Source organism: Triticum dicoccoides, chromosome 2B (assembly GCF_002162155.2).
Source record: "Triticum dicoccoides isolate Atlit2015 ecotype Zavitan chromosome 2B, WEW_v2.0, whole genome shotgun sequence".
Lineage (NCBI taxonomy): Eukaryota > Viridiplantae > Streptophyta > Magnoliopsida > Poales > Poaceae > Triticum > Triticum dicoccoides.
In genome coordinates, this window is record NC_041383.1 from 352078875 (window position 1) to 352096987 (window position 18113).

Below are 18113 nucleotides of genomic sequence, written 5' to 3' on the forward strand. Positions count from 1 at the left end.
AGTAGTTGGATTTGAAGGAAATAAGAGATACTCACGCGTACATGTACGTGAGATGGGCTTGCGTGCCTGATTTTTTTTATGATAATATATGTCCCATTCATTTTATAAAGATCGAAATACAAGTCACGTAAAGTCTGATATGACAAAACTAAAAATATAGTAGCACATCTCTGAGCTTGACATCAACGTTCGTCATCTGCCTCCGGCATTACTACAGCAGCCCCCGAAAAAAAGAATGACGAATCACCTCCTCACCAAAGTGACTCACCAAAAGTAAAGACTTTGTCGTTGAACGAATCATACCGGGGTAATACCCCGAACACGCCATCGAACTTCATATCTAACACCCCACCACGTCTAAGACGTCACAGAAGGAAACCATACCTGTCATTCACGAATCACGAGCCCAACACACGTTCGTCTTTCAGATATCTTCCAGATGTACGTGAGGTGGGCCTGCATGCCTCGCCGTCCTCTTTTTGATGGCGGTTTGTATTTTGCCTTTATATATGCAGTATACGTGAGTATTACGAGGGAAGGTTATATTTTCAACAGGTTAAACAAGTATCGAATATTAAGCAGCCCTCTTGTTATTTATTTTGCGTGAATTTTCTGCAGTGAAAGTTGCACTTGGCTCCCAACAGGTTGCATGCTGGTTACATCTACTTCGAAGAGAAGCCGGAGGGATTGTCCGTTTGTCGTCGTCACCCCTGCTTCAGGTTGCGCGTAATTAGAGTATTATTTTATCGGTGCATTGGAGAGTTTTGCATCGTAAAAGATTGGGGCAAAACATCAGAGCGTCCGAGGCCGCGCCCATATCATTATAAATCAGCACAGCGACTAGGCAAAGGTTCCAAGATCAAACAATGAAATAGCTATTAACAACATATGAATATGAATTGAAGTGTAAAAAAGAGCGCAATAAGATGGCATGGGTCTCACCTAGTTAAACTGTTTTCACAACATACAGAACAAATTGTTGCCCCGTTTACACAAGAGCCTCCTAACCAGGGCAGAGTTCGGGGTGGCCTCAGATTCTTGGCCTCACCCTACGGCCACTAGTGTCGCCACCGTCCGAGAGCTGTCCCCATACACTCTGGCTTTTCCCGCCACTACTGCACGGCTCCTCGCACCCAGCAACAGTTCTCAGTATCTCCGACTGAAGTGATGGGCAATTATCCTTGAGGTAATCAAACCCGTCAGTCCGGATCACAGCTGCAGAGACATAAGGGTATCTGGAATGTTATGGAGCTTTATAAACTTATTAACTGCGCCAAGAAAACAACCAAACTGTCAACACATGGTATATGAAGCATTAATTTCCAAGCTAGTAACAGATCTAAATTGCTGAAAAAGACTATGCTAGTTGATCTAATTGCATTATTCTTGGTTAGCAAACTACAGAGTCTAACATCTAAAGAAACTACTCCCTCCGATCCAAAATAAGTGTCACAGTTTTGAACTAGGTTAGTTCAAACTTAGTGCAAAACTGTGACGCTTATTATGGATCAGAGGGAGTACATTCCAGTGCATCATATTTAACAGCAACTCTACTAATCATGAAACTTGATAGTGCAACTAAGCAGCACAAACATATTTATACCTCAGAAAGCAAAGCAATACAACTATACCAATGAGAATCATCATCTACAATACAACATCGAGCTACTTATCTTCTACTTGCATGTCAAACAAATGTAACACCAGAAACTCAAAGCATGCACATATCACCTCTCACTGAAATTGTTTATAGCTTGTAATCGTTCCCCCCTCTTTTTGTTCATACTTTTACCACTCCCTAATAAAAACCCCCATCAGTGAGCACGGACCAGCATGGCACTATGCAAATCCACAAAATTATTACTTGAATGCCAGGCATGTTTTTCGACTAAACATGAATTCAAATATGAATGCTACTGTACAATGTGATGAATTAAGTTAGATTTGATGTAAAAGCTTCAGTACCTGAAAGATTTTCTGCAGCAAATTTTAGGCAAACGGCTTTAAGCTCCATGGCGTGGTGACTATCAGCCAATGCAAGAGTATTTGCAACCGAGGCCACAGAAATGCCTTTGCACAAGTAAGATTCACATAGAAATCTTAACCTTCCTAAGTCATACTTGTCTGCTGCGGCCAACAACTTTGCCGCCAAAGTATCAAAAATAGAGCCCATGGAGCTTGATGCATCCAACTCATAATCATCAACGAGGGTATCTCTGTAGATGAAATGAAGCATGGCCTGGACGGAGTATCCACATATAGTAAGTATACTTGCTCCCAGGTTATACTGGAAAACATTGATAACAAACAAAATAGAGACACACCTTGAAAACCTTGGGCTCTAGATCATCAATAACAATCTCTTTCAGATCCTCACTCTCATTAACCTCGTTCTTGTCTCCTTCTGATTCATCGCCAAAAAGTTTGGATCTAAATACAGTAGACCGTGCAGCCAACACCAACTTATGGGCATGAAACCTCTCTCCACTCACATTAAGAATAACATCAACCCCTTCATTACTGTCCAAAAGAGAACCGAAGTGGTAGCCAATATCAGAGTCTGGAACCTGAATGGAGTGTGGTCTGGAGTAATCAATAGTTGAAACCACAACACCCACAGTGCAGTTTATCCTCAAACAATCATCTTTAAGAAAGTCCGATGTCTCAAGGGCAGTTCGCCGAAAGAACCGTTTGTAACCCCTGAAATGAAGAATGAATATCACAACCCAGACTCCCAAGGCTGTTAAAGACTGGGGATCTAGATCATTTGGCACACTTTACAAGGGGTTTGATGATTTGCCCTAGATAGTGCAAATTATCAAATGAGGAAGTAAAGTGTGGGTTAAGATCTAATTTCTCATTAAAGACTTGTATTAACGAATTCACACCTAGACCTACAAATGGCATGGGTTAGTAGTTACATCATATCCAAGGTTCATATTTATATTTCGTATCAACAAAAAGGAAAACATAGGACACCAAAGTTTCCAGATACCACTGGCAAGCAGATTTAAAAGAAAAGAAAAAAAAACAGTTTTTCCTAATTATAAGTTTGAACTTGGGAATGAAAATAACTGAAAAGCTACAACTATTGCAGTTGTGAAGATTAAAAAAAAGACCTGAGCCTCCCAACCCCAGTGACATACCACCATGAGAAGCACAGTTTGTGATATAATTTTAATCATTGTTTATATTTTTACTATGGCCAACATTTGGAACTCCTATGTTTTTTGCCTGAAATGCATATCTACAGGAGCTGGCAGCAAATCAAAAAGAATATGAATGGAAGTATTAATGGGCTTGAGAATCTGAGCTCATCATGCTATTGGCCTGAAGGCACTGTCGAACAAGAGCTATTGCTTTGTTTTTATTTCCAGAACATTTTGGTTACCAAACAGAAATCTCTGATTTCGTGGAAATGAAACTGGGGGTAACAGCTCTTTCATTTAAACCAAAGGTTACTTTGTGATGTCCTAAATTGATGGTACGGGCACACTTCAACATACAACTATTCAAATGAAGTGAAACTCAACAAAAAGAATAGGTGAATAAATACCATAACATGTTGTAAGGACACAAGTACTCAAGATTGACTATTAAAGCAGTTTGGTTCCATGGTATAAAGAAGGGTCCTTCCAAACAAATTGCCTTTCACACAATACAGTCCACCAAGGAATTACTCCAGTAACAGAAGATGTCGTCTTAAACACAACCAAATAAACATATTATAAATGGCAACAAATTCACCAACCAATAGATCTGTCAACGTATGTAAACCCAAGAATATCCAGTCAGCAACCTAATCAAGTGACATTATGCTTTACAATAAGCATGTAAAGGTAAAAGCATAAGTTTACTATTAGACTACAGCATTGCAGTGACAAAACTATAGTAATGGGCTAATGGCACTAGCACAAGAAGTTCGATTTACCTCTTATAAGATATAGATGTTAAGGGATAAACCTTTTATGAAAGAGGATGTGTGTGCTACCATTCAGATTAGGAAAAAAGATGAACTAGTTCTTAAGCATCTCAAGTCTCTTCTTTCCAGCCAACTCTACCTCTTCATCCCCCTCTACCCTACGGGCAGTTCATCAATCGAAGCATTACAGTCAGCCTACCTTTTATAGTGTTTTCCACAATGTGTACTGTCATCGATGTGATCAACAGATGGGCATATCGCCACAGCAAAGCAACATATTACACCAGAAATTAGGAATGAAAAATCAAAATTGTAAAGCTACTGATGCATACCATACTCAACAGATCAAAACCAGATAGTTCAAACAGTAGCATGCCATTGGATTGAACTAATAGACATCAAGTAGCGGATAATCCTCGTGGCTGTACTAGAACACCAAAAATGGCTGCCTTGCTATCACCTAATAATCCTGATATCAGCTGAAGTTGAATAAGCATGACAACTACCCCAAAAATGCAAGCACTAGCATCAATCGAATCACAGGCTCAACCATCCTAGCTAAAGTTCCACAGACGCCAATTCAACGACAGTGTCATAGTTCATACCAGAACAAGTTCAACCAAAGCAGGAGGGTTATTCAGAGGCGCCTGCTTACCACATAGAGCCTCGGTACTTGAGGGTGTAGGGGCCAGACTCGAGCGAGCGATCGAAGTGGGAGTGGACCTTGTGCTTGCCCTTGCCGCTCTGGTCCTGCAGTGTGAGCTCAAAGAGAGCGCGGACGTCAGTGCCCTCGGAAGCGAGCGCGATGAAGACGGAAACGTAGGCCGAGTTGTCCTCGGGGTTCTTCCCGTCTGGGTAGAAGTAGATAGCCCACTGGTATCCCCCGACGGTGAAGGTCTCGCTCGCGATGTGCTTCCCGACGCCCATCCCCTTGGCGAGGGAGTAGCCCTGGATCACGAAGCGGTGGGAGCCGTTCACCGTCTCCGTCACGGAGCGCGAGCTGGTAGGGGACGCAGCCATGTCACGCGACGACGAGGCGCCTGTGGCAGCAGGGGGGACAGGTCCCGGCGGCGGCGAGGCGTCGCCGGCGTCGTCGTCCATGGGAATGCGATTGGCTAGGGTTAGGGTTGGGGCTAACAGGCCTGGATTGGGGAATTTTCGGCCGATTGGCCGTACGCGTGTCTGGTTTGGTTCTGCGCGTGGGGCGGCCGTGCCATCCACGGGTGAGACGTGGATCTAAGAATTCATTCCGGCTCGGTCGGTTTGGTCTTATCGAGCTTGCTCACTTAAGCGCACGTGCGTGCATTTGAACATCTCTAGTCCTCTAACTACTCCCTCCGTCCGGAAATACTCTTCGTCAAAATGGATAAAATGAGATGTATTTCCTCGTCAATATGAATAAAATGAGATGTATTTCCGGACGGAGGGAGTACTAGTAAGCGTGCACGTGCAACGCACAAATAACTGTATTAAAAAAATTCTCCTTTCGTAATTACTCCCTTCGTTTCATAATGTAAGACGTTTTTTGACTCTAGTGTAGTGTCAAAAAACGTTCTATATTATGAAAGAGAGAGTAACAAATAAACACTTTTTTAGAGAAAAATATCAATCTTATGTGTATGTCACACATCAAAAGCAATCAATCGGATGAGTTTGAATAGTAACCATGCATGTGCCTTGGTGGGAAGAGATTTCTTATTCATTCTTGTTATGAAGCAATTTTCTCAAGAGTTAATAGAGCAGAAAACCCGTATTAGTACTGTCACTATGAAAATATGTGCGCACTAAGTTTCCTGATATCTAATGTCATGGATCCGACCACTTGCGACTTAAACGAAAAACAAATGTTCCTAGAAGCAGAAAAATATCAAGACACATAGCATGGCAGTGCACCAACCAAATAAATCAACTGCCTGACAAAATGTGAAGAATAGGGTACAAGAACTACCGTATGAGCCATTGGAGCAGTGGTTTTGAAAAGGACAACTCAAATAAAAGAAAATAAGGGTACATACTTGGAATGGATACGGCGCGGGTAACAAAAACATCAATAATACATTTAATTTCAGCCCCATACAGTGAGGGAAATTCCCTGCTTGCTAGAGAACCAATCTTTCAAACCACTTAAGTAATGGATTTTATATTTTAGTGTGCAAGGTCAAAGAGTTTTATGAGCGCCATAAAAATTTCAATGGCATTGCAATAACATTACCAGATTATATTGGTCTTGCAGACTTCGAACAGATTCAGAAACCACTTTACTAATTCAAATGGAAGGGGAGAAATGCATGATGGGGATGAAGTTCTTGAGCAGGATGGCACATAACAAATACACCACATTTTTTGTATGCATCAAACCTGACACTCACAAGTCATAAAATACCACTGCAGTCAGAATTCTCAAATGTAATAAAACTGTGTTGAGAATATATTTTTTGGTAAATCTAACTATGGTGTTTCAGTTGTATCAGTACAATTATATAGCTGGTGAAGCAAATATAATATCTTAAATTTGAAGCTGCAAAATAGAGTATCATGATTGCCATGAGATCCGATCATGAAAGGTCAATTATCATTATCTTTTCATATGTACTAAGTGGTACTCAAGGTATGGGGTCACTGTGATAGCTCACCTAAAATAATTACATTAAATAGTTGCAAGCTAACAATTTTACAACATCTTAAATAATTCAGTTAAACATTTACATGCAAAAGAGTTTCAACCCTTCACACTTAATCTTGTTTTACTGGCAGAGTTGGTACTTGTAGGACCTTAAGAAGAGGTGTCTAGAGGGGGGGTGATTAGAAACTAAGTATCAAAGTTGCAGTTTTTAACTACTTTAAGTTTAAGAGGAGTTTAGGCACAAGTTTAACATTCACAATACATAACAAGCAAGCATGCAAAGAGTATATGAGCAGCGGAAAGTAAAGCATGCAACTTGCAAGAATGTAAAGGGAAGAGTTTTGGAGGATTCAAACGCAATTGGAGACATGGATGTTTTTGTCGTGGTTCCGATAGGTGGTGCTATCGTACATCCACGTTGATGGAGACTTCAACCCACGAAGGGTAACGGTTGCGCGAGTCCACGGAGGGCTCCACCCGCGAAGGATTCACGAAAAAGCAACCTTGTTTATCACACCATGGCCGTCGCCCATGAAGGACTTGCCTCACTAGCGGTAGATCTTCACGAAATAGGCGATCTCCTTGCCCTTACAAACTCCATGGTTCAACTCCACAAACTTGTCGGAGGCTCCCAAGTGACACCTAGCCAATCTAAGAGACACCACTCTCTAAGAAGTAACAAATGGTGCGTTGATGATGAACTCCTTGCTCTTGTGCTCAAATGATAGTCTCCCCAACACTCAACTCTCTCTCATAGGATTTGGATCTGGTGGAAAAAAGATTTGAGTGGAAAGCAACTTGGGGAAGGCTAGAGATCAAGATTTATATGGTAGGAATGGAATATCTTGGCCTCAACACATGAGTAGGTAGTTCTCTCTCAGAAAATGTATGCTGGAAGTGTAGGCACGTTCTGATGGCTCTCTCCACGAATGAAGAGGAGGTGGAGGGGTATATATAGCCTCCACACAAAATCTAACTGTTACACATAATTTACCAAACTCGGTGGGACCGAATCAACAAACTTGGTCGGACCGATTTAGCAAATCTAGTGACCATTAGGATTTTCGGTGGGACCGACATGCAACTCGGTAGGACCGATATGGTTAGGGTTAGGGCATAACGTAATCTCGGTGAGACCGATTACACAAACTCGGTGAGACCGATTTTGATAATTAGCTAACCAGAGAGTTGGTCAGGCAAACTCAGTGGGACCGATTACTCAAACTCGGTGGGACCGATTTTGGTAATAAGTTGTAACGCCCCGGATACAACTTTCCATATTCATAACTCCAACTCTTGCCTTTTCCGGAGATGCGATATGTTATTTCCTTCGTGGTTGGGTTTTGTCTGTTGTTTTGCATTTTGTTCTTGTTATGCATCTCATCTCATAGCATCATGCGCATTGCATCGGTATCGTTTTCTTAAAACTTGCATTCGTTCGTCATTGCCGTTTCTCCCTTTTGCCTTCATCACCTTCCCTCGGATCGCCTTGCCCGCGCTGACCGTTCCAGACCAATCGGGTTTTCGCTTCCCTCTTGACCGTGACCACCTAACCTCTCTACAACCACCGACCCCCTCTTCTGTGCGTCCGAAAAACTTGCCCGAACCCGAACCGGTCTGTCCTTACCGATGGATCCGGATCATCCCCTAACGTCTATAATACACCTCTGTTCCCCTAACGTCTATAATACATCTCTGTTTTCTTATTTGGACTTCCCTAGCCTATTTTTCCATCTGCCCGATCTAAACCGGAGGGTCGAGATAGCCCCTAGCCTAACCCACCCGCTATATATACTAGTCTAAACCGAGACCAAATCCCTAATTTCTAGGGATCCTCCCAGCCACCTACCTGCCTTCTCTCCCTCGGGATCCTCCCGATCCAATCCACCAACCAGCGCTCCCCCCATGTCCCTCCTCGATCCCCATCACTCGCAGCCACCCTCAAATCCATCCGGTCACCGGGACGCTCGTCGGCGCAGCGCCTCCAGCAGATGAGCCCCCGTCGCGCCCTGTCCTCCCCCCCCCGTTTTCCTCCTCTCTGTATCTCATCTCTCTCCCGTTCTCTCTGTACCAGGATGCAACCACCACGAACTTCAGCGACATGGCGCCCGCAGCCCCGAGCTCGTCGTCCATCGCCGTTCCCCGCTGGATCCACATTGTCGTGCCGAGTCCCGCAGCCGCTTCTTCCCCTGCGTTGCTCAAGAGCGAGCAGAGCGCAGCCGCTCACTCCATTGACCGCTGCTCGATCCTGCCGCTCAGACCCACAAGGTCCGGCCATCCCCGCCACTGGTGCCTCGCCGTGCCGCCGCCGGCGACCGCCTCCTTACAGGCCGTCTCCTTGCTCTCCGCTTCCCTGGTCTCTTTCTTCCTTCTCCCTCTCGAGTCGCTATTGCTCACTCCCTCTTCCCTCGTCCGCAGGAAAACGCCATGGCCGCCCCGAGCTCCGTCCGCGCCGTCGTTGCCCGGATCCGGCGCCGACCGGCCGGATCCGCCCCATCTCCACCTCGTCGGCCTTCCCTGCAGCCGCTGCCGCTCGAGTCCGGCCGTGGCCATCGCCCCCTGCATCCTCTGCTTCGAGCAGGAGGACAACGAGCGCTCGACCCAGCCCCGTTGACCGCGTCCACTCCACGCGCAGGCCCAGCTCCCTTCGCCCGCAAAGGCCTCTGCAGTTGTCGCTTAGGCCACAGCCCACATCAGGCCCAATGTGAGCAGCCCCCCTCCAGCTCCTCTCCTGTGCACTATTGTCCCTGCCAGATTCGGCCCATGTCATGTTTTTTTCCTGTTCAGCGAATTTATCTATTTATCCAGTAAACTGCATTTTTACAGATTGCACCCTCATGTTCATGCATTTAATAACTCCACAACCGTGCATCGGATTAAAATAATTTATATATGTAAAATGCTTAGAATTTTGTGTAGATTAATAATTTGACACTTCCATCCATGTTAAATATGTTTAAAATGTTGTTTGCATTTGTTTTGCATAATGACATGCTAAAATGATTTATTTCATAACTAAATAACCGTAGCTCCGATTTAAATAAACTTTATATATAAATGGGGTGGAAAAATGCATAGATTATCCTGGTGATTTTACTTTGCATGTTTAACAACTCTAAAATATGGTTTAGGGCAGAACAGTACCAAATTCATAATTTGCATATGGGGATTTTCCGGAATTGTTGTTTGTTGTTCCGGCCTCATTTAAACTTGCCTAAATAGTTAGTTCAATTATGTTTCAACTCTTGCCATGTTTAACAAAATTTAATATTGTTTGGTAGCTTAAACAAGATCAACTAAATAATTTCTGGTGGTGTTTTGACAATATGCAACTCGTTGCATATTGAGCTCCACTTAACTTGTAGTATTGTTTGTTGCACTTTGCCATGCCATGCCTCGTTAATCCGGACATGCATCATACTTGTTTGTGCATCATGCCATGTTTATGCTTGTGCATTTACCATGTTGTTTGTTTATTTCCGGTGTTGCTTCTTAGTTCCGGTAATGTTGCGATTGTGAGGATTCGTTCGACTACTCCCGTTCGTCTTCTTCATGGACTCGTTCTTCTTCAAAGCGGGATTTCAGGAAAGATGACCGTCACCTTAGATCTCATTACTATCATTGCTATGCTAGTTGCTTCGTTCTATCGCTATGCTGCGCTACCTATCATTTGCTCTTCAAGCCTCCCAAATTGCCATGTCAGCCTCTAACCTTTTCACCCTTCCTAGCAAACCATTGTTTGGCTATGTTACCGCTTTGCTCAGCCCCTCTTATAGCGTTGTTAGTTGCAGGTGAAGTTGAAGATTGCCCCATGATGGACAGGATTATGTTGGGATATCACAATATCTCTTATATTATTAATGCATCTATATACTTGGTAAAGGGTGGAAGACTCGGCCTTATGCCTGGTGTTTTGTTCCACTCTTGCCGCCCTAGTTTCCGTCATACCGGTGTTATGTTCCCGGATTTTGCGTTCCTTACGCGGTTGGGTGATTTATGGGACCCCCTTGACAGTTCGCTTTGAATAAAACTCCTCCAGCAAGGCCCAACCTTGGTTTTACCATTTGCCTCACCTAGCCCTTTTTCCCTTGGGTTTCCGGAGCCCGAGGGTCATCTTTATTTTAGCCCCTCCGGGCCAGTGCTTGTCTAAGTTTTGGTCCGAACTGAGCTGCCTGCGGGGCCACCTCGGGGCAACTTGAGGGTTGGTTTTACTCGTAGCTAGTCTCATCCGGTGTTGCCCTGAGAACGAGATATGTGCAGCTCCTATCGGGATTTGTCGGCGCATCGGGCGGCTTTCCTGGTCTTGTTTTACCACTATCGAAATGTCTTGTAAACCGGGATTCCGAGTCTGATCGGGTCTTCCTGGGAGAAGGTATATCCTTTGTTGATCGCGAGAGCTTATCATGGGCTAAGTTGGGACACCCCTGCAGGGTATAATCTTTCGAAAGCCATGCCTGCGGTTATAGGCAGATGGGAATTTGTTAATGTAAAACGCATCAACCGCGTGTGTAGCCATGATGGTCTCTTTTCGGCGGAGTCCGGAAAGTGAACACGGTTTTGGGTTATGTTTGACGTAAGTAGGAGTTCAGGATCACTTCTTGATCATTGCTAGCTTCACGACCGTTCCATTTGCTCTCTTCTCGCTCTTATTTGTGTATGTTAGCCACCATATCATGCTTAGTCGCTGCTGCAACCTCACCACTTTACCCCTTCCTTTCCCTTTAAGCTTTGCTAGTCTTGATACCCATGGTAATGGGATTGCTGAGTCCTCGTGGCTCGTAGATTACTACAACATCAGTTGCAGGTAAAGGTTATGCGATGATCATGACGCGAGAGCGATGTTTGCTTGTTTTGGAGTTCTTCTTCTTTTGCTTCTTCTTTGATCAGGGGATAGGTTCCAGGTCGGCAGCCTAGGCTAGCAGGGTGGATGTCGTTTGAGTTTTTGTTTGTGTTTCATCCGTAGTCGGATGATGCTCTTATGTATTGTGATGTTGTATTCGTGTGGCATTGTATGCCTCTTGTATGTATCCCCATCTATTATGTAATGTTGATGTAATGATATCCACCTTGCAAAAGCTTTTCAATATGCGGTTCTATCCTTGGTGGGACCTTTGAGTCTCTTTAGGATAGTATCGCATATTGGGTGTGACAAGTTGGTAATCAGAGCCTCGACCGACCATAGGAGCCCCCTTGATTGTTGGCCGTTGTTGAGTCTAGAAGAAAACTATTTTGAGTCTTAGGATTATATATATCGGATTGTAGGATTCTTTTTACTCCTCAGCCCCTTCGTCGCTCTGGTGAGGACTCTTGACGTAGATGTTTTGACTTTCCTCTCCTCAAATTTCACTAAAAATTTTTTAGGATCACGCGGGTATCTTGGAATCGTTCCGATGGTTTTGTGACGAGAACATTGTTCTTGGTTCCTCCTGTCTATTATGTGGCACTGACCCGGGGAGTTGAGCTCCGAGGTGTTGTCGTCACAATTTTATCGTTGAAGTTCTGGAATACCTGAGTTTTGCCGACATCGAAAATCTCTTTTATGCAGTTGTTGGTGAGATAACCTTGACGTCACCCAGTACTGGGGCGGGAGTTCGGGAGTATTGCCATAACTCGTATAACGGATGCTTTTCGAAGGTTGAGGTACATGATTTCCGAAGGTTTCTTGGTTATGTGTTGACGGATGGATACAGCTGGATGTAGGTATTGTTAGTTTGGGTGAGATATATTATTTCCCCTGTATCCCCAACACCAGATTGCATAACCAGAAAGTTTCGGGAGTTTTATAGGTGGGAATTCAAGTAGCTCCTAGAATATCTTTCCGGCAGATGCATGATATGGGATTGGGTAAATCTCTATCATATGTATTTGTTCCGGCTTATTCTGCAAGCCAAATCCTTTGTTTTGTTTTATTTGTGGTATTCGAGTTGCTTCGAGGTCAAATGTTGAATCCATACCTTTCCTAAATGGTGTTCTCATATTGCTATATGAATACTAATCCTTTTGATCATTGAGGTTGTCATGTTAATTCTTTTCCAACTGGTGCGCTTCTCTTCGAGATGATCCCATCATTCTCCCCATCCGCAAGATCAATTCTAAGTTTTCTCAACGGTGTTTGTTTCGTTCATCCCAAGTTATCTTTGTTTTTTCCCACCCTCCCACCCTTTTCTTCAAGGAATCATTTTTTAATCAAGTATCCATTTATTAATGTGAAGTCACTTCACTCTTTTCAATCAATGTTCTGATCCGGTGATCCCTCCTGAAGATGCTCACGAGCTTCAAGTTCATCATCCTTCGTTCTTTTTTCTTCTCTGGTGGTTTCAATTCAAGCCTTATCGATCATATCCTTTCCTCGTTTCAAATGTTTTTCTCATGCCGGTGTATCTCTTAATCGTTCACCTCTCGCTTTCCATTTGTTCCGGTGTGCTGAAGATATCTCGGAAGATTCGTGTTATCATTCCTAATCTGTTCAAGATATCTCGAGGTTGTTATCTCTTTTGAGCCATTTAAATCTTACCGGTGCAATCCCTCTTCTAAATCGTTCAACGGTGTATCTTCTGAGTGGGCCCTAACCCACATGTCTTTTCCCAGGATCTTACCCGACTCTTCTAATTTTCCCGAAGCCATTCCCAAATTCTTTTTGAAGTTTGACGTAAGGATGAATTATCATCAGTCAAATGTCTTTCTTCAAGATCTTTCAAATTCTTTTCATCGTTGGTTCAACCTTTCTAATTTTCTCCCGGAGTTTCTCAACAATTCATGGTGGTTCTCATCATCATTCTCAACATTTGAAGACCGAAGAAGGATTTCTCTTAAATCTTGGTGCATTCTCTTGAATATTCATGGTTCTAGCTTCATGCTATCCTCATAATTGTTTTGATTGTGACAATTCTTTTCTTACCATCCGGAGCATTTCATGAGTTGTTTCCATTTCTTTCCTCCGAACGCCATCATGTCATAATTCTTCATTCTCAGCGTGTAGCTATCATTCTCCAAATCTTACCGGTGCATTGTTTAAATAACCTGTAATCAGCTCGTGATCTCTTCGTTCTCTTGTATCAAATCCCCTCAAGTATCTTCATTTTTTCTGGTGAATTGTGCCTTTGCTACTTTAATTTTCAATTCTTACGGTGGTTCGTTCGAGATTCCTCTTCCTTTGCTACCGTATCATTTCATTCGTTGTTTAAATCCCACCGGTGGTTCCATCAATAACTTCTCAAGTTTGCTCTATCTCTATCCTTAATCCCTTAAGAAGAATAAGTAGTATGCCAAATCCGTTACTTCTCATCAATTTAAATTGGTGAAGGATACGCATAACGTAATTCTTATTATTGTTTCATCCAAGTAATCTAGTTTCTTCTTTCCGGAGTTGTTCATCATGTCACATTTCCCGGTTCGAGATGTTTCATCTTTTCGTTTCCGGAGTTCCAAGTTTTCTCGGTGATATCATCGTGAAGCTCCATCTAAATCATCGCAAGGCTTCACCTTGTGTTTTCAACTTCTCTTTCTTTCTATCATCCTTTTATTACCGAAGTTCTCTATGGAGGCTCTACATGGTGGTTCATCAAGGATTCTATTCATTCTTCAATTGTTCTTCAAGATTTATCTCGAAGTTATGATCCGCCAAGCTATACTCTAAAATAAACATGGTGCTCAACACATGTTTTGTTTTGAGGAGTTCAAGCATTCTTCATCTTGCATCCGAAGTGCAATTCTTCCTACTTTTGAGGTGGTGTTATGTCACTCTTGACAATTTCCTTCATGTTTCATGATTCACATATTGTCAAGAATGAGATCTTTTCAACCCATCAATTTCTTTGTTGGAGTATCTTGGGTTATATTTCACCTAAAGCCTTCCATTGGGAATGTTGCTATCTGTGGTGATTATGCATGATCCAAGTTATCTCTCTATCATCTTGGTGGAAGAAGTTTTTCATCTCGTCGGTATTATCAATTATATTATTTGTTTCCATAGTGGCAGAATTTTGCCTCAATTTTGAGAAGTTTTCTATAAGCCCACAACAAGCTTGTGCTTTTCCTTGTTGATTTTGCAACAACTCCGTTAAATTCTTCTTTGCAAGGATGCTTTCCAAGTTCTTTTGTGGTAGAAGTTGGCATTTCTTCTCCATTCTGTTATTCCAATGATCTATCTTCTATTCTTTCTTCCGGAGGCATTGTGATGTTGCTCTCTTCACCCATCATCTCGTTTTCTCAAGATCATGTTCTTTTCATGCTTGTCCATTTAACCGGAGTGTTGTGTCATCTCTTCAAGTTCTTTTCATCTTATCAAGTTTTCCTTCTCCTTTCAGTCGGAGTGCTGCCCAAATTATATCAATCTTATTCCTTCTCTATCTAGTTTTAACCGGAGTGGTTTCAATATCTATCTTATCACTAAACCTCTTGGTACTCGTCGTATCCCTTGTTCCTCTTTTCTAACGGAGTGTTTTCAACTATGTTCATCTTTGTTGTTTTCTTTCTTTCATATTGCTCAACCTCTCAAGGTTCGTGGTTTCAATCATTCGTCAAAGAAGCAACTTAGTTTACCTCTTCTCTTCCTCTTCCGTTTCTCTCCGGTGCCAGCCTAGATCTCGGGACGAGATCCTCTCGTAGTGGTGGAGTGTTGTAACGCCCCGGATACAACTTTCCATATTCGTAACTCCAACTCTTGCCTTTTCCGGAGATGCGATATGTTATTTCCTCCGTGGTTGGGTTTTGTCTGTTGTTTTGCATTTTGTTCTTGTTATGCATCTCATCTCATAGCATCATGCGCATTGCATCGACATCATATTCTTAAAACTTGCATTCGTTCGTCGTTGTCGTTTCTCCCTTTTTCCTTCATCACCTTCCCTCGGATCGCCTTGCCCGCGCTGACCGTTCCAGACCAATCGGGTTTTCGCTTCCCTCTTGACCGTGACCACCTAACCTCTCTACAACCACCGACCCCCTCTTCCATGCGTCCGAAAAACTTACCCGAACCCGAACCGGTCTGTCGTTACCGATGGATCCGGATCATCCCCTAACGTCTATAATACATCTCCGTTTTCTTATTTGGACTTCCCTAGCCTATTTTTCCATCCGCCCGATCTAAACCGGAGGGTCGAGATAGCCCCTAGCCTAACCCACCCGCTATATATACTAGTCTAAACCGAGACCAAACCCCTAATTTCTAGGGATCCTCCCAGCCACCTACCTGCCTTCTCTCCCTCGGGATCCTCCCTATCCAATCCACCAACTAGCGCTCCCCCCATGTCCCTCCTCGATCCCCATCACTCGCAACCACCCTCAAATCCATCCAGTCACCGGGACGCTCGTCGGCGCAGCGCCTCCAGCAGATGAGCCCCCATCGCGCCCTCTCCTCCCCCCGTTTTCCTCCTCTCTGTATCTCATCTCTCTCCCGTTCTCTCTGTACCAGGATGGAACCACCACGAACTCCGGCGACATGGCGCCCACAGCCCCGAGCTCGTCGTCCATCGCCGTTCCCCGCTGGATCCACATCGCCGTGCCGAGTCCCGCAGCCACTTCTTCCCCCTGCGTTGCTCAAGAGCGAGCAGAGCGCAGCCGCTTGCTCCATTGACCGCTGCTCGATCCTGCCGCTCAGACCCGCAAGGTCCGGCCGTCCCCGCCACTGGTGCCTCGTCGTGCCGCCGCCGGCGACCGCCTCCTTACAGGCGACTCTCCTTGCTCTCTGCTTCCCTGGTCTCTCTCTTCCTTCTCCCTCTCGAGTCGCTATTGCTCACTCCCTCTTCCCTCGTCCGCAGGAAAATGCCATGGCCGCCCCGAGCTCCGTCCGCGCCGTTGTTGCCCGGATCCGGCGCCGGCCGGCTGGATCCGCCCCATCTCCACCTCGTCGGCCTTCCCTGCAGCCGCTGTCGCTCGAGTCCGGCCGTGGCCATCGCCCCCTGCATCCTCTGCTTCGAGCAGGAGGACAACGAGCGCTTGACCCAGCCCCGTTGACCACGTCCGCTCCACGCGCAGGCGCAGCTCCCTTCGCCCGCAAAGGCCTGTGCAGTTGTCGCTTAGGCCACAGCCCGCATCAGGCCCAATGTGAGCAGCCCCCCTCCAGCTCCTCTACTGTGCACTATTGGCCCTGCCAGATTCGGCCCATGTCATGTTTTTTTTCCTGTTCAGCGAATTTATCTATTTATCCAGTAAACTGCATTTTTACAGATTGCACCCTCATGTTCATGCATTTAATAACTCCACAACCGTGCATCGGATTAAAATAATTTATATATGTAAAATGCTTAGAATTTTGTGTAGATTAATAATTTGACACTTTCATCCATGTTAAATATGTTTAAAATGTTGTTTGCATTTGTTTTGCATAATGACATGCTAAAATGATTTATTTCATAACTAAATAACCGTAGCTCCGATTTAAATAAACTTTATATGCAAATGGGGTGGAAAAATGCATAGATTATCCTGGTGATTTTACTTTGGATGTTTAACAACTCTAAAATGTGGTTTAAGGCAGAACAGTACCAAATTCATAATTTGCATATGGGGATTTTCCGGAATTGTTGTTTGTTGTTCCGGCCTCATTTAAACTTGCCTAAATAGTTAGTTCAATTATGTTTCAACTCTTGCCATGTTTAACAAAATTTAATATTATTTGGTAGCTTAAACGAGATCAACTAAATAATTGCTTGTGGTGTTTTGACAATATGCAACTCGTTGCATATTGAGCTCCACTTAACTTGTAGTATTGTTTGTTGCACTTTGCCATGCCATGCCTCATTAATCCGGACATGCATCATGCTTGTTTGTGCATCATGCCATGTTTATGCTTGTGCATTTACCATGTTGTTTGTTTATTTCCGGTGTTGCTTCTTAGTTCCGGTAATGTTGCGATTGTGAGGATTCGTTCGACTACTCCCGTTCGTCTTCTTCATGGACTCGTTCTTCTTCAAAGCGGGATTTCAGGAAAGATGACCGTCACCTTAGATCTCATTACTATCATTGCTATGCTAGTTGCTTCGTTCTATCGCTATGCTGCGCTACCTATCATTTGCTCTTCAAGCCTCCCAAATTGCCATGTCAGCCTCTAACCTTTTCACCCTTCCTAGCAAACCATTGTTTGGCTATGTTACCGCTTTGCTCAGCCCCTCTTATAGCGTTGTTAGTTGCAGGTGAAGTTGAAGATTGCCCCATGATGGACAGGATTATGTTGGGATATCACAATATCTCTTATATTATTAATGCATCTATATACTTGGTAAAGGGTGGAAGACTCGGCCTTATGCCTGGTGTTTTGTTCCACTCTTGCCGCCCTAGTTTCCGTCATACCGGTGTTATGTTCCCGGATTTTGCGTTCCTTACGCGGTTGGGTGATTTATGGGACCCCCTTGACAGTTTGCTTTGAATAAAACTCCTCCAGCAAGGCCCAACCTTGGTTTTACCATTTGCCTCACCTAGCCCTTTTTCCCTTGGGTTTCCGGAGCCCGAGGGTCATCTTTATTTTAGCCCCCCGGGGCCAGTGCTTGTCTAAGTGTTGGTCCGAACTGAGCTGCCTGCGGGGCCACCTCGGGGCAACTTGAGGGTTGGTTTTACTCGTAGCTAGTCTCATCC

General features: G+C 44.1%; 1 protein-coding gene across 3 annotated transcripts; it reads right to left on the reverse strand.

Annotated features, from left to right (window-relative positions):
• Nucleotides 1–824: 824 nt before the first annotated feature.
• LOC119363684 (BTB/POZ and MATH domain-containing protein 5-like) lies at nucleotides 825–5155 on the reverse strand. Of its 3 annotated transcripts, none has more exons than XM_037629045.1 (4): nucleotides 4578–5153; nucleotides 2325–2700; nucleotides 1966–2239; nucleotides 825–1215 (listed from the first exon to the last, which is right to left on the reverse strand). In XM_037629045.1, the coding sequence occupies exons 1-4, from the start codon at nucleotides 5021–5023 to the stop codon at nucleotides 1031–1033; spliced, it is 1281 nt and encodes a 426-aa protein (XP_037484942.1). In that variant the 5' UTR covers nucleotides 5024–5153; the 3' UTR covers nucleotides 825–1030. The 3 variants fall into 3 exon arrangements, with proteins under 3 accessions (XP_037484942.1, XP_037484945.1, XP_037484944.1); XM_037629048.1 differs by having other exon boundaries at nucleotides 1098–1235; nucleotides 4578–5155; XM_037629047.1 differs by having other exon boundaries at nucleotides 1098–1268; nucleotides 4578–5155.
• Nucleotides 5156–18113: the final 12958 nt, after the last annotated feature.

What these genes read in the sequence shown, in the direction of transcription:
- LOC119363684 (XM_037629045.1), bottom strand. Translation starts at nt 5,023, where the DNA reads ATGGACGACGACGCCGGCGACGCCTCGCCGCCGCCGGGACCTGTCCCC. An exon ending in AAGTACCGAGGCTCTATGTG is followed by an intron (nt 2,701 to 4,577) that starts GTAAGCAGGCGC and finishes TCTTCATTTCAG; the next exon opens with GGGTTACAAACGGTTCTTTC. An exon ending in TGCTGCAGAAAATCTTTCAG is followed by an intron (nt 1,216 to 1,965) that starts GTACTGAAGCTT and finishes ATGTCTCTGCAG; the next exon opens with CTGTGATCCGGACTGACGGG.